The sequence below is a fragment of the Palaemon carinicauda genome, chromosome 5, assembly GCF_036898095.1.
Source record: "Palaemon carinicauda isolate YSFRI2023 chromosome 5, ASM3689809v2, whole genome shotgun sequence".
Classification (NCBI taxonomy): Eukaryota; Metazoa; Arthropoda; class Malacostraca; order Decapoda; family Palaemonidae; genus Palaemon; species Palaemon carinicauda.
The window spans coordinates 181,821,286-181,838,671 of record NC_090729.1 but is presented as its reverse complement, the minus strand read 5'-3'; the positions used below and the strand labels follow the sequence as shown (position 1 = coordinate 181,838,671).

The following is a 17,386-nucleotide window of genomic DNA, read 5'->3' as shown; positions in this document are numbered from 1 at the left end:
GGGTAATAAAAAAAGATTAAGCTATCTGATACAGCCAAGCAATCTCCTAAGAATTCAATAATCCCCTGGAATTGGAATGGCACTTGTTGTCCAAGAAGTTTTGCAATTACAGCTGCTTCAACTGATTAGTAACTATTTAGGACCCAAATTTGTGAAATGACTCTCTCTCTCTCTCTCTCTCTCTCTCTCTCTCTCTCTCTCTCTCTCTCTCTCTCTCTCTCTCTCTCTCTCTCTCTTGGTTCCTTCGTCGTTGTCTCCTTCTCTCTTTCACGAATATTAGAAGAATTATTTGATTGATTTGCCAACAATATTTTTTAATTATTCAAAATACACTATATATGTTTTAGACATATACTGTATAATACCTTCATGATACTAAAATTTCAAGTCATTTGATCAAAAACTTTTTGATTTATTGTCCCCTTAAATTATTTCTTGGCCCCAGTGTTAAATTTGTATATATTTTTTATCTATCTCTCGTGGTCTCATTTTAGTCTTTGCAAAATAAAATTTTAGATCAATTTTCAGAAGATCTCTAATTTATTACTTAGCATAAATGGAACTTAAGCATCTAATAACGTAGACATTTTAATAAGTTGGCTATGTTTCAGTTAATTTCCATCTTAAATTACTTTTATTATTATACGTTAGATCACGAATTTTCACTGAAAAAAACATAAATAAACTGTTAAGAAAACACGTAATTTTAATAGGAAATTCTCCGTAAAAAATATATTGTTCTCAGCTGTTTTTCAGTAAAATACAGGAAATCGTAATTTTTACAGTACTTTATTATTATCTTTTACGGGTTGATGACCGTAATATGACTCCTTTACATCAATATATCCAGTTTTAAAACGGTAAATGCCTGGCAACACTTATTCCAATATTTTTTATCGTTATTTTACAGCAAATTTTTAACCGAGTACAAATAAGTATTATTTCTTAATAAATAATTGATGATTTCAGAGAAGAAAATTAACAGCAGCAGACACATCAACGATAATAGCATGCATTCATTACTAAACTAGTGCTACTTTTTTTCAAATGTTTCACGGTGTGTTATCAAATACGTCCATAAGAGATAATATGTTTTGCCAGGGAAAATCGAATAACAACTTGAATGACATTATTCAAGGATATATATATATATATATATATATTATATATATATAATATATAGTTATATATATATATTATATACTCACAGTTACCCGGTTATAACATCCATTATAACCAAGTCACATCAAACATTTATTCCCTTTAGTTAAAAAACCATCGATCCCCTAAGCAGAAAGCCAAAATATAAAGGAAAAAACAATTTTTCTCATAGAGATTCTGTTTGTCCATATCCAATCCCATTAATCGAAAACTTTCTTTATTTCATGGGCTTCCTCCATCATTGTAACGTCCTAGACCGATATCAACCCAGAAATGACTTGAATGAAGCACTAGATCAGTAACTGTTTATGACAATTATATAGGGGCTCGCGCTCGTGTAATATTCAGTGAGTGATTCTTTACAAGCAGACATATAAGGGTATACACATAAATTATATATATATATATATATATATATATTATATATTATATATATATATTCCATATATATACATATATACTTACACACAGAGTATATTATAAGTATACAGTAGACATACATATACAGTAAATATGTTTATATATATATATATATATATATATATATATATATATATATATATATATATATATATATATATATTAGAGAGAGATGAGAGAGAGAGAGAGAGAGAGAGAGAGAGAGAGAGAGGAGAGAGAGAGAGGACTACATATTTAATTAATTTGATTATATGGAATATATGACTTACAAGTGGCACTAATGATTAAAAACTAAATAAAAAAAAATCTCATTGCACCCATTTATCCTAATTGTCGCCTATCATGCTTGACCTACTTTCATATATATATATATATATATATATATATATATATATATATATATATATATATATTATATATATATATAGATATGTGTGTGTGTGTGTGTAAATATACACGTATGTGTGTGTATTAATAGAGAGATTTTGTAGCAAGTTCCTAAGCAAAATATTTATTTTCTTTCAACTTATCAACTTACTACATTTAAATACCATCTTCCACTTCTTGTCAAAGCCTCTTCTCCCCTGTCACTGCGCATAACTCTATACCTCTCTCATGGATTATGTCAAACATTCTATTTACTAAATCTAAATAATCAAATTGATATTTGTACTTTTTCAACTATTTCAGTAATAATCGAATATTCATAAAATGTCATAACAGTAATGTTTACATCAACATTATTATTATTGTTTTCGTTTCTGCTCAAAATATTTATAGTCATCTATACATAATTATTCAAATTGACTCACTTTGCTGTAGTCTAAATAAAACGCTTTGTTACCAATACATTTCAAACCCCCTTTATACAAATCATTGTAAACAAAGTCTTAAAATGCAAGAAAATACTTTTTATAAGAATTTGTCAATGAGCCCTAACAAAAATAACTAAACACGAAAATACAAAGTAAAAATAAAATAAAAGTTTAAGAAAACCGGGTGAAAGCTACGCTTGAAGAAAGGTGAAGTAAAAAACAACGAAACGCTGAGAAAAAAATGAAACGTGTGGAAATGAGGATAAAAAAATAGGATAGAAATCTTTCCGTCTATGGTGAAAACGAGAGAGAGAGGAGAGGAGAGAGGGAGAGAGAGAGAAGAGAGAGAGAGAGAGAGAGAGAGAGAGAGAGAGAGAAGAGCCCACCCATTCGAAGATGGACAGAAAAAACTCGAAGGACAATAGAAGTAATTACTAGAAGTTGCTCCTCGGAATGAAAGATAGCTAGCATCCTCGGCCCTCTCTTCATTCATCTTAGGACCCCCAGCAGACGATGCCAATGCCTATTTAGCCACTCGGATTGACCCTCTTTCAACCTTTTGTCGCTTAGGGCCTCTCTTGTTCTCAGAGGACCGGAAAGCTGTCAAGACCGTCGGAGTCTTGGAGCCATTATTCCTCCAAAAGTCGGAGCTGACCGTTAACGCGTTTGTTTGACTTCTAGATTACACTTCTCTCTCCTCTCTCTCTCTCTCTCTCTCTCTCTCTCTCTCTCTCTCTCTCTCTCTCTCTCTCTCTCTCTCTCTCTCTTCAGAAGAAGGAGACTCCGAAATCAAACCATTGTTCTCTAGTCTTGGGTAGTGCCATAGCCTCTGCAACATGGTCTTCTACTGTCTTGGGGTAATGTTCTCTTGCTTGAGGGTATACTCGCGCACACTATTCTATCTATTTTTTTTCTCTTGTTTTCTTTATAATTTTATAGTTTATACAGATTTATGTTGATGTTACTGTTCTTAAAAATATTCTATTTTAATTGTTCATTACTTCTCTTGTAGTTTATATATTTCCTTATTTCCTTTCCTCACTGGGCTATTTTCCTGTTGGAGCCCTTAGTCGTATAGCATCAGGCTTCTCCAACTAGGGTTGTAGCTTAGCCATTAATAATAATAATAATAATAATAATAATAATAATAATAATAATAATAATAATGCGTGGATTTAAGTACGATTCGGGTTCTGGGACTCCTGGGTTATCGTTCATCTAAAAATCTTTTTATCTTTTTCAATAACAATATTCAACCTGGTTTTGTATCTAACGCAGTTACACATAAATAAATTCATATGACAATGCAAAGTACATTTCGCCTATCGTAAATAGGTTTCTCTGGGTCTAAAAAGGACTTAATGCACATTTGAATGAATTTGAATATCATATTTCACGACATACTAATCATAACATTCTCCCTTTTTCGGATTGGAAAAAATCACACATATATACACACAGTATGTGTATATATGTATGTATGCTATAGATATGTATAGATATACATTATGTATCTGACACACACATATATATACCGGTATATATACATATATATATAAATTTAAATACATACACACAAATATATAATATACATATATATATACACAGTGTATATATATATATATATATGTGTGTGTGTGTGTGTGTATATACAGTATATATTATATATAAATAAATACATACACACATATACATAATATACATACATACATACATATATATAAATACATATATATATATATATATATATATATATATATATATATATAAATATATACATACATATATGTATATATAAATATATATATATATATATATATATATATATATATATATATATATATATATATATACACACACACACACACACACAAACATCTCTCCACCAAAACAATTACTGTAGAAATAGTGTAACAACGCCAGTAGTAGGAAACGGCATCTGGCCCCCGTATCCCCTTAAGAGATGTGTCACTCCGTATGCTAATGCTGACGGGTCGTTTCATCAATTGAGGAAGCTTGCTTCTTTCTCGCTCTGAAGTCTGGTAGTGTGGAGTTAGTCCATTTAACTTGGTTCAATTTCATTGTTTTGTTTGTGAGAATGTATCTGATATACCTAATTTTCGGTTTTTACCAACGCCAAAGAAGTTAGGAGGAGGTTATGCTTTACCCCCCTGTTTGTGTGTTTGTGAACAGCTTCCTGGCCACAACTCTAATCGTAGAGTAATAAAACTTGCAGGGATTAACTTATGAAATAAGCTGGAAATTATTAAATTTTTAAAGGTCAAGATCAAGGCCAAAGGTAAAAAGGTAAAGGTCACGGTCAATCAAAATGTCCAATTCACGTAATTATCTATAAGTTTGGACATAGTTGTCACAGAGACTTCAAACTTGGCTCATATTTTTTTATTTGTTTAGAAATGTATAACTTCAAGTGCGCATATATATATATATATATATATATATATATATATATATATATATATATATATATATATATATATATATATATATATTGTATCCCTTTCTGACTGAGGAACCTTGACGTGGTGAAAGGGTTTGTGTATTACCGTCATCGACAAAGCTGTACTAATCAGGGCTGTGAGCGATCAGACAAATATTTCCTACCATTACTAATCCGCAGTGCCAAAAAGTGACCAACACCCAGAAATAAACTGACATGTCTGAGGCCTTTATCCTGCAGTGGACTAGAAAAGGCTGCATTTGTTGTTGATATACTGTATAATAAATAAATAAATAAATGAATAAATATATATATACATATATACTGTATGTATATATATATATATATATATATATATATATATATATATATATATATATATATATAAACTGTATGCGCAATTATATTTTTCCTAAAACAAAGAGGCTGTGAGATCTAAACTATGCATATATTATCTCCCTGCCTTATGCAGAGAGAAAATTTCTAATATCCAGTTCTTAAAAGTCTATTGGTAACGTATCTGCCTGGTGATCGCCAGACTGGGGCTCGAGACCAGCTCAAACTCTCTCGTTCCTTTAGTGTCTGCAACCTTACCATCCTAGTGAACTAAAGAGGGAGGGGTTTGGAGGAGCCTATAGGTCTACCTGCTAAATCATCAGCAGCCATTTCCTAACCCTCTCTGGTCCTGACTTGGGTAGAGGGGGGGGGCCTTTGTTCGCTGATATATGGTCAGTACCTAGGGCATTGTCCTGCTTGCTAGGGCAATGTCACTGTCCCTTGCTTCTGGCATTCATGGGCGGCCACTAAACCTCTAAACACCATAAGGATTTCTTGAGAGAGAGAGAGAGAGAGAGAGAGAGAGAGAGAGAGAGAGAGAGAGAGAGAGAGAGAGAGAGAGAGAGAGAGAGAGAGAGATTCTAACAATTTTTTTCTTCATTTCAGTTGAGATGCCAATATTTCTGGAGCCCATTAGCAACGTCACAATGCCTGCGGGGAGGGAGGTTCGCCTGGCGTGTGTTGTTGATCATCTAGGTTCATACAAGGTAAGATGGTATCCATTCTTTTATACGAATTAACTTCTAATATATATTAATTGCTCTTTTACTTTCGCTGCTCTTATACTTCATGTGGGATCAGCTACGTAATAATATGAAAGACTTCCTCAGTGTTTGCCTACTGCTCTTGTAATATGCTAGCGGTATTTTTATATTTATTTCTGAAGCAGGTCTTTTGAAAGCTATTTAAATTTAATAAAGACACCTTCACTTTTAAGGTTTTAAATAGAATAATCTTTTATTTTTATTCATAACAAACGATATCGGCGTCAATGACCTTAGATGTCAGGATGTTAGAACTCGAAATCAGTCATTAACGAAATTTGGCTGCTAACGTTTTATTTGATTCATTAAATTTGGCCCTAACCGATTTCATGTTATCTCCTGCTAAACCTGTGTATTTTCCTCTTTGGCATAGTAAATGTAAGTATTAAAAGACATGCTGTCCTTTTGAAAAATAATATAATGCAGATGTGGTTCCACGTGGATAAACGTGTTTAAGAGTAAAATTTAAAATCTAGTACTGGCATTTGTTGGATAAAAAAAAAAAACGATGACAACACTGCCTTAATTCAGAATTTCTCTTGTGATGTGATTGCTTTGTTTAACTGAATGACTTTGGCCTCTACATTGAAAAACACATATGAGAAAAATAGAAGAATAACAGTTTAATACTATTGAAATGAAGTACATTAACCACCGTAATGATACAACTTCGATTAAATTCGGGAAGAATGAAATATCTATATTGAAGTTAAAAAATAAATAAAATATGAGATATATATAGATGAAAAAATAAATAGGAATAAAAATCTGAGAAGAATAGAAATTCAAATCTAATACATAAAATCTGTTCCTTAAAAAATTTAAAATCTTAAAAACAGATCAATTCATTAGTCCGATGAAATGTCAACAAAAATAAACTTTTCTCACCAAAGCAAATATTCCTCTAGTTTAAAAACATTACACCCGCTAAAAAAACATTTTATGATAAAAATAGTCACATCCACTGGGAACTGTTTCACCAGGTGTGCACATTAAATAGTAATTTGTCGATTTTGTGTTACCTATTGTTGATATTATTTCAGTCATTTCTTTTTGTACTGAAAATTCCTATAAATAAACCATTAGCTTTATCTCTTTTAACCTATTAGAATATGATTCATTATTCTAATGAGCTTGCCATTTTACTGCTCTGAAATCCTTCTAGAGATTTATATAATCTTTCACACGTTGCTTAATTACTTGTTTTATGTAAACTGATTGACGAATTATTAAAACATGCGATCGATAAACAAACAAAAATTAAACAAACAATCTAGTTTAGCTCAGCAAAAATAAGTCATGCGTTTACAAATACTGCCTGCGATTAAATATAGCTTTGCAAATGCCACCAGTTTTCATGCGGTGTTAACTAAAACGTTACATATGCATAACGAATAATTCATTATGCTCTACATGGATTTGGAAGCATCGCTTCTATTGACGTTTAAAGATTCGAACGGTTATAATCATCGTTTACCAGAAATATGTTTTATTTAAGATAGAACAACCAACTGAATATCTTCTAATGTGACAGTAGATAACGCATACCCTATGTTTAAAATGTTTAAAGGGCACTCATGAACGGCAAAGGCAAGGGGCAGTGACATTACCCTATCAAGCAGGACAATTCCCTAGAGACTGACCATATATTATATGATAAGCGCCCAAGCTAGGACCAGGGAGGACCAGGCAATGGTTGTTGATGACTCACAGATAGACCTATAGGCAACCCCTAAACCGCCCAACCTTAGATCACAAGGATGGTAAGGTTGCAGACCATAATGGCACTAACGAGACTCAGCAGGACTCAAACCCCCGACTGGCAAACACCAGGCAGAGACGTTACCAATCAGGCCACAACAAATAAACAAACAACCCAGATCTCTTACGGATACTCGATCAATAACAATCAATATAAAAAAGTACAACATAAATATTGTTTGATGAAGTCACACATAATCATGAGAGAGAGAGAGAGAGAGAGAGAGAGAGAGAGAGAGAGAGAGAGAGAGAGAGAGAGAGAGAGAGAGAGAGAGAGAGAGGAAGGGTATGAATTTGATTGCTTAATTCAGTAAGATGATTAATAATTCGGTAAGGCTTAAAATAAATATAATTTACGATAGGTTTTATAATATATCGCTACAAATAACAATTTCTTGTTATATATATATAAATATATATATATATATATATACATATATATATATATATATATATATATATATATACACACATATATATATATTATATATATATATATATATCAAAGAATCTCAATTTCTGTACATATTTGGTGCTCAACTGGGAACTAACGGATATTTTAAAGTTAAATAAGCCAAAAAATTTGTCTTTACTCTTAAAAGGTTAATTTCTCGTCTTTTATTCTTTTATTAACGACCTATCTGCCAAATTTTCTAATTCACTTCCACTAATAGCATGATTATATCTTGAAAACAAAAGTAATTTTACTAAAAATAAAGTAATCTTAGTTACTTTACTAAAAATAAAGTAACCTTACTATACAAATAAAGTCTTAAAGTAATTTTACTATAAATTAAGTAATCTTAAAGTAATTTTTCTGAAAACTTGGCGATTTTACTCACTAGGGAAAGATAAAAATTACAAATGTAAACTTTGGAAAAATAAATGGGCACAAAATGAGTACATATATTCAATAGGAACAAAAAGTAACTTTTCCCGGTAAATAATGGAATGTTGCTGACGACTGTAAAAGACACTAAAAAAAATAAAAACTTGACTACCCCACTGCTTGAAGGAAAGCAAATTAATCACCCTTATTGGTGAAAAAATCGAATGAAAAAAAAAAGTATAATGACAATTAGCATCAACATTGAATACAGAAAAGGGGGAAATAAGTGAAAATAAAAGACAATGCGGTGTCCAACACCACGAATAATAATAAAAAAAAAAAAAAAAAAAAGGAATGAGTCTCCAATTAAGGAGAAGTTTGGTACATTAACTTCCCCAAAAGATGAGTCATTAACTTCCCCAGAATCGGGGGAGGAGGAGGAGGTTGATTCATTAACTTCCCCACAAGAGGAGGAAGAATAAGAAATGCTCTTTACTGTCTCACAAACGAATAAAAGATATAAATGAACAACTCCCGCTGATAGGAAACCAGGCAAATTATCTTCCCCCAACGCAGACGAAGAAGCGTTGCCAAGTGAACACGAGAAAAAACCTTAATTAATGACAACTGAAAATGAGGGCGAGATAATACATCGGTCTTACAATTCCTGAAGTGTAGGGAGTGCTTAAGCTTAATTCCACTTTCAGGAGCACCATCTTACAAGAGTTGCAATGTCGTGCGAGAGCTTTCTTTGTGTTCGAGGAAACTTTGACGAAGATTTAAAAGAAAATCTAGCTCTTAAATAAACTACAAAGATTATAGATTCAAATTGTCGTGTGTAATCTTTCGTAGAATTGTGTGATAGCATCATAGATAAAAAAAAAATGTTTTATCACATTTATTTAACTAGGTCATTACAGCAATTAATATTACTTATGGTGTTTCGCTATTTTATATGTATAAGGATAATCCGGAGATAACATTTGTGTTTTAAGATATTTGCCGTTTCGTTTATATTAATCAATTAATAAATAGTTCATGCAAAATTGAGTTAGAATATAATACAATGACCAAGTGTGCATGTAAAATCACTCAGAATACTTAACTGTATACACTTGAAGAGTGCATGAAGGGAAATGGCCATTCCCACCAAGAAGCCAAGCTTAGTCCCGCCCATACATATATTCACTGTTTTAACCTAACGGATAACAGCCTTAGCGATACAATTCCATTTTTTGTATTCTCTAAATCAATTATCAATGCTGTGTTAATTCATGTCACTTTGTATACATCGAAATAAGCCATATAGAGTTCATAAGATCTGTTTTTAATAGGTAGTAGGTTCACCAGGGCACCAGCCGCCCGTTGAGATACTACCGCTTGAGAGTTAGGAGTCCTTTGACTGGCCAGACAGTACTACATTGGATCCTTCTCTCTGGTTACGGTTCTTTCCCTTTGCCTACACAGACACTGAATAGTTTGGCCCCTTCTTTACAGATTCTCCTCTGTCCTCATGCACCTGACAACACTGAGATTACCAAACAATTCTTCTTCACCCAAGGGGTTAACTATGGCAATGTAATTGTTCAGTGGCTACTTTCCTCTTGGTAAGGGTAGAAGAGACTCTTTAGCTATGGTAAGCAGCTCTTCTAGGAGAAGGACACTCCAAAATCAAACCATTGTTCTCTAGTCTTGGGTAGTGCTATAGCCTCTGTACCATGGTCTTCCACTGTCTTGGATTAGAATTCTCTTGTTTGAGGGTACACTCGGGCACACTGTTCTATCTAGTTTCTCTTCCTCTTGTTTTGTTGAAGTTTTTATTGTTTATAAAGGAAATATTTATTTTAATATTGTTACTATTCTTAGAATATTTTATTTTTCCTTGTTTCCTTTCCTCACTGGGCTATTTTCCCTGTTGTGGCCGCTGGGCTTATAGCATCCTGCTTTTCCAACTAGGGTTGTAGCTTAGCATTTAATAATAATAATAATAATAATAATAATAATAATAATAATAATTCGAAAGGCCAACCGCTCGTGTCTTTTCCCGCCAAAAGTTTAAAAGATGAGATAACGGGTGCAATCACCTTCACAAAAGGTTTAACCCTTTTTCTTCTTATCCGAGACAATTTCAGGTTGCTTATATAAACCGATATTATCAATAAAGTCATGATGATTTTGATAATTAGATAAAATGCTTTCAAAATCAGGGTTTTAATAAGAAATAAGACCCATTAAACCTCCCGGTCGGAGGAACCGGTTATGTGTGAAATGGTGTTATCGGTGAGAATTCCTCTAATTCAAGACAAGCGATTCCTAGGAATGTTGTAATCGAGATCACCAAAATACATAAAATTTACAATATGCCATGTTCATCATAATGAAAAATTTTATCGCAAGTTAATGCTTTACACGTTCATTTGTGTCATGGCCAATCGGTTATTATCCACTGCGATTAAATAGGATGACTACAGCTTGAAAAAGTAATTTTACGGCCAAAAAAAAAAATAATCTTAAAGTAATTTTACGGTAAAAATGGTAATCTTAAATTAATTTTACAGCATAAAATAATGTAATAAAAAAGTAATTTTACTGCCTAAAATAATGTAATCTTGAAGTAATTTTACTAGAAAACTCAGTAATTTTACTCACTAGGTCATATAATATTCATAAAGTACAAAAGAAAATAACTTTTCCTTGCAAATAATGGAATATTGCTGAAGACTAAAAAAAAAAAAAAAATAACTAACCCACTGCTTGAGGGAAAGCGAATAATTACCCTTATTGGTGAAAAAAGGTAGAATAAAAAAGTATAATGACAATTAGCATCCTCAACATCGAATACAGAAAAAAGGGAGATAAGGGAAAATTAAAAAATGCGGTGCCCAACACCACGGAAAAAAAAAAAAAAAAAAAAAAAACGAATGACAGTCTCCAATTAAGGAGAAGTTTGGTACATTAACTTCCCCAAAAGAGGAGTCATTAACTTCCCCAGAAGCGGGGGAGGAGGAGGAGGAGGATTCATTAACTTCCCCACAAGAGGAAGAATAAGAAATGCTCTTTACTGTCTCACAAACGAATAAAAGATATAAATGAACAACTCCCGCTGATAGGAAACCAGGCAAATTATCTTCCCCCAACGCAGACGAAGAAGCGTTGCCAAGTGAACACGAGAAAAAACCTTAATTAATGACAACTGAAAATGAGGGCGAGATAATACATCGGTCTTACAATTCCTGAAGTGTAGGGAGTGCTTAAGCTCAATTCCACTTTCAGGAGTACCAACTTACAAGAGTTGCAATGTCGTATGAGAGCTTTCTTTGTGTTCAAGGAAACTTTGACGAAGATTTAAAAGAAAATCTAGCACTTAAAGACACTACAAAGACTAATATGCGTTCAAATTGTCGTGAGTAGAATTGTGTGATAGCATCTTGGATAAAAAAAAAAATGTTTTATCACATTTAGTTAACTAGGTCATTACAGCAATTAATATTACTTATAGTGTTTCTTTAATTTATATGTATAAGGATAATCCGGCGATAGCATTTGTGTTTTAAGATATTTGCCGTTTCGTTTATATTAATCAATTAATACATAGGTCATGCAAAATTGAGTTAGAATATGTTACAATGACCAAGTGTGCATGTAAAATCACTCAAAATACTTAATTGTATACACTTGAAGAGTGCATGAAGGGAAATGGCCATTCACACCACGAAGCCAAGCCTAGTCCCGCCCATACATATATTCAATGTTTTAACCTAACGGATAACAGCCTTAGCGATACAATTCCATTTTTTGTATTCTCTAAATCAATTATCAATGCTGTGTTAATTTGTCACTTTGTATACATCGAAATAAGCCATATAGGGTTCATAAGATCTGTTTCGAAAGGCCAACCGCTCGTGTCTTTTCCCGCCAAAAGTTTAAAAAAATAAGATAACGGGTGCAATCACCATCACAATAGGTTTAACCCTTATTCTTCTTATCCGAGACAATTTCAGGTTGCTTATATAAACCGATATTATCAATAAAGTCATGATGATTTTGATAATTAGATAAAATGCTTTCAAAATCAGGGTTTTAATAAGAAATAAGACCCATTAAACCTCCCGCCCCAAGTTGAAAGGGTCCCAGTCGGAGGAACCGGTTATGTGTGACATGGTGTTATCGGTGAGAATTCCTCTAATTCAAGACAAGCGATTCCTAGGAATGTTGTAATCGAGATCACCAAAATACATAAAATTTACAATATGCCATGTTCATCATAATGAAAAATCTTATCGTCAGTTAATGCCTCGTATTAGGACTACTGCGGAGGGCTTAACACGTTCATTTGTGTCATGGCCAATCGGTTATTATCCACTGCGGTTAAAAAGGATGACTACAGCTTGAAAAAGTAATTTTACTGCAAAAAAGTAATCTTAAAGTAATTTTACTATATAAATGGTAATCTTAAAGTAATTTTACTATAAAAATGGTAATCTTAAAGAAATTTTACAGCATATAATAATGTAATCCTAAAGTAATTTTACTGCATAAAATAATGTAATCTTGAAGTAATTTTACTAGAAAACTCAGTAATTTTACTCACTAGGTCAAATTATATTCATTAAGTACAAAAGAAAATAACTTGTCCTTGCAAATAATGGAATATTGCTGAAGACTTTAAAAAAATGACTAACCCACTACTTGAGGGAAAGCGAATTAATTACCCTTATTGGTGAAAAAAGTAGAATAAAAAAGTATAATTACAATTAGCATCCTCAACATCGACTACAGAAAAAGGGGAGATAAGGGAAAATTTAAAAATGCGGTGTCCAACACCACGAATATATATAAAAAAAAATGAGTCTCCAATTAAGGAGAAGTTTGGTACATTAACTTCCCCAGAAGCAGGGGAGGAGGAGGAGGTTGATTCATTAACTTCCCCACAAGAGGAGGAAGAATAAGAAATGTTCTTTACTGTCTCACAAACGAATAAAAGATATAAATGAACAACTCCCGCTGATAGGAAACCAGGCAAATTATCTTCCCCCAACGCAGACGAAGAAGCGTTGCCAAGTGAACTCGAGAAAAAACCTTAATTAATGACAACTGAAAATGAGGGCGAGATAATACATCGGTCTTACAATTCCTGAAGTGTAGGGAGTGCTTAAGCTTAATTCCACTTTCAGGAGCACAATCTTACATGAGTTACAGTGTCGTGCAAGAGCTTTCTTTGTGTTCGAGGAAACTTTGACGAAGATTTAAAAGAAAATCTAGCTCTTAAATAAACTACAAAGATTATTGTTTCAAATTGTCGTGTGTAATGTTTCGTAGAATTGTGTGATAGCATCTTAGATAAAAAAAGTTTTATCAAATTCATTTACCAAGGTCATTACAGCAATTAATACTTGTGGTTTTTCGCTAATTTATATGTATAAGGATAATCTGGTCAGTACCTAGGGCATTGTTCTGCTTGCTAGGGCAATGTCACTGTCCCTTGCTTCTGGCATTCATGGGCGGCCATCAAACCTTTAAACTCCATAAGAATTTCCCTAGAGAGAGAGAGAGAGAGAGAGAGAGAGAGAGAGAGAGAGAGAGAGAGAGAGAGAGAGAGAGAGAGAGAGAGAGAGAGAGAGAGAGGTATGAATGTGATTGCTTAATTCAGTAAGAAGATTAATAATTCAGTAAGGTTTAAAATAAATATAATTTACGATAGGTTTTATATATCGCTACAAATAACAATTTCTTGTAAAATATATATATATATATATCCAAAGAATCTCAATTTGTGTACACATTTGGTGCTCAAATGGGAACTAACGGGTACTTCAATGTTAAATAAGCCAAAAAATTTGTCTTTACTCTTAAAAGGTTAATTTTTCGTCTTTTATTCTTTTATCAACGACTTATCTGCCAAATTTTCTAATTCACTTACACTAATAGCATGATTATACTTTGAAAACAAAAGTAATTTTAATAAAAAATAAAGTAATCTTAAAGTTATTTTACTAAAAAATAAAATAAAGTAATCTTAAAGTAATTTTACTATAAAATAAAGTAATCTTTAAGTAATTTTTCTAAAAACTTGGCGATTTTACTTTCTATGGAAAGATAAAAATTACAAATGTAAACTTTGGAAAAATAACTGGGCACAAAATGAGCACATATATTCATTAAGAACAAAAAGTAACTTTTCCCGGTAAATAATGGAATGTTGCTGACGACTGTAAAAGACACTACCAAGGGGAAAAAAAAGGAAAACTTGACTACCCCACTGCTTGAAGGAAAGCGAATTAATCACCCTTATTGGTGAAAAAGTCGAATAAAAAAAGTATAATGACAATTAGCATCAACATTAAATACAGAAAAGGGGGAAATGAGTTAAAATAAAAAACAAAGCGGTGTCCAACACCACGAGTAAAAAAAAAAAAGAAAAAAAAAGGGGGGGAATGAGTCTCCAATTAAGGAGAAGTTTGGTACATTAACTTCCCCAAAAGAGGAGTCATTAACTTCCCCAGAAGCGGGGGAGGAGGAGGAGGAGGATTCATTAACTTCCCCACAAGAGGAGGAAGAAGAAGAAATGCTCTTTACTGTCTCACAAACGAATAAAAGATATAAATGAACAACTCCCGCTGATAGGAAACCAGGCAAATTATCTTCCCCCAACGCAGACGAAGAAGCGTTGCCAAGTGAACACGAGAAAAAACCTTAATTAATGACAACTGAAAATGAGGGCGAGATAATACATCGGTCTTACAATTCCTGAAGTGTAGGGAGTGCTTAAGCTTAATTCCACTTTCAGGAGCACCATCTTACAAGAGTTGCAATGTCGTGCGAGAGCTTTCTTTGTGTTCGAGGAAACTTTGACGAAAATTTAAAAGAAAACTAGCTCTTAAATAAACTACAAAGATTATAGATTCAAATTGTCGTGTGTGATATTTCGTAGAATTGTGTGATAGCATCTTAGATTAAAAAAAAAAAAAAGTTTTAGCACATTCATTTACCTAGGTCATTACAGCCATTAATACTTGTGGTGTTTCTCTAATTTATATATATAAGGATAATCCGGCGATAGCATGTGTTTTAAGAAGATATTTGCCGTCTCGTTTATATTAATCAATCAATACATAGTTCATGCAAAATTTGGGTTAGAATATGTTACAATGACCATACATGTATGTATAAAGTAATTTGTCTAAAACTTGGCGATTTTACTCACTAGGGAAAGTTAAAAATTACAAATGTAAACTTTGGAAAAATAACTGGGCACAAAATGAGCACATATATTCATTAAGAACAAAAAGTAACTATTCCCGGTAAATAATGGAATGTTGCTGACGACTGTAAAAGACACAAAAAAAAAAAAAAAAAAAAAAAAAAAAAAAAAAAAAAAAAAAAAAAAAAAAAAAAAAAAAGCTTGACTACCCCACTGCTTGAAGGATAGCGAATTAATCACTCTTATTGGTGGAAAAAAAAAGTAGAATAAAAAAGTATAATGACAATTAGCATCAACATTGAATACAGAAAAGGGGGAAATAAGTGAAATTAAAATACAATGCGGTGTCCAACACCAAGAATATAAAAAAAAATAAAAGAATGAGTCTCCAATTAAGGAGAAGTTTGGTACATTAACTTCCCCAAAAGAGTCATTAACTTCCCCAGAAGCGGGGGAGGAGGGGGAGGTTGATTCATTAACTTCCCCACAAGAGGAGGAAGAATAAGAAATGCTCTTTACTGTCTCACAAACGAATAAAAGATATAAATGAACAACTCCCGCTGATAGGAAACCAGGCAAATTATCTTCCCCCAACGCAGACGAAGAAGCGTTGCCAAGTGAACTCGAGAAAAAACCTTAATTAATGACAACTGAAAATGAGGGCGAGATAATACATCGGTCTTACAATTCCTGAAGTGTAGGGAGTGCTTAAGCTTAATTCCACTTTCAGGAGCACCATCTTACAAGAGTTGCAATGTCGTGCGAGAGCTTTCTTTGTGTTCGAGGAAACTTTGACGAAGATTTAAAAGAAAATCTAGCTCTTAAATAAACTACAAAGATTATAGTTTCAAATTGTCGTGTGTAATCTTTCGTAGAATTTTGTGATAGCATCTTAGATAAAAAAAAGTTTTATCACATTCATTTACCAAGGTCATTACAGCAATTAATACTTGTGGTTTTTCGCTAATTTATATGTATAAGGATAATCCGGTCAGTACCTAGGGCATTGTTCTGCTTGCTAGGGCAATGTCACTGTCCCTTGCTTCTGGCATTCATGGGCGGCCGAGAGAGAGAGAGAGAGAGAGAGAGAGAGAGAGAGAGAGAGAGAGAGAAAGGTATGAATGTGATTGCTTAATTCAGTAAGAAGATTAATAATTCAGTAAGGTTTAAAATAAATATAATTTACGATAGGTTTTATATATCGCTACAAATAACAATTTCTTGTAATATATACATATATATATATATATATATATATATATATATATATATATATATATATATATATATATATATCCAAAGAATCTCAATTTGTGTACACATTTGGTGCTCAAATGGGAACTAACGGGTACTTTAATGTTAAATAAGCCAAAAAATTTGTCTTTACTCTTAAAAGGTTAATTTTTCGTCTTTTATTCTTTTATCAACGACTTATCTGCCAAATTTTCTAATTCACTTACACTAATAGCATGATTATACTTTGAAAACAAAAGTAATTTTAATAAAAAATAAAGTAATCTTAAAGTTATTTTACTAAAAATAAAGTAATCTTAAAGTAATTTTACTATAAAATAAAGTAATCTTTAAGTAATTTTTCTAAAAACTTGGCGATTTTACTTTCTATGGAAAGATAAAAAT

The 17,386-nt window shown here is 32.4% G+C and overlaps 1 protein-coding gene across 1 annotated transcript in view; it reads left to right on the top strand.

The window, feature by feature from the left end:
- LOC137640702 (lachesin-like) overlaps positions 1-17,386 on the top strand; it is a 309,319-nt gene that overhangs the window by 252,124 nt on the left and 39,809 nt on the right. The window contains exon 2 of the mRNA XM_068373195.1: positions 5,800-5,900. Within this exon, the coding sequence (XP_068229296.1) occupies positions 5,800-5,900 (101 nt within the window). The remainder of the gene's footprint in view (positions 1-5,799; positions 5,901-17,386) is intronic.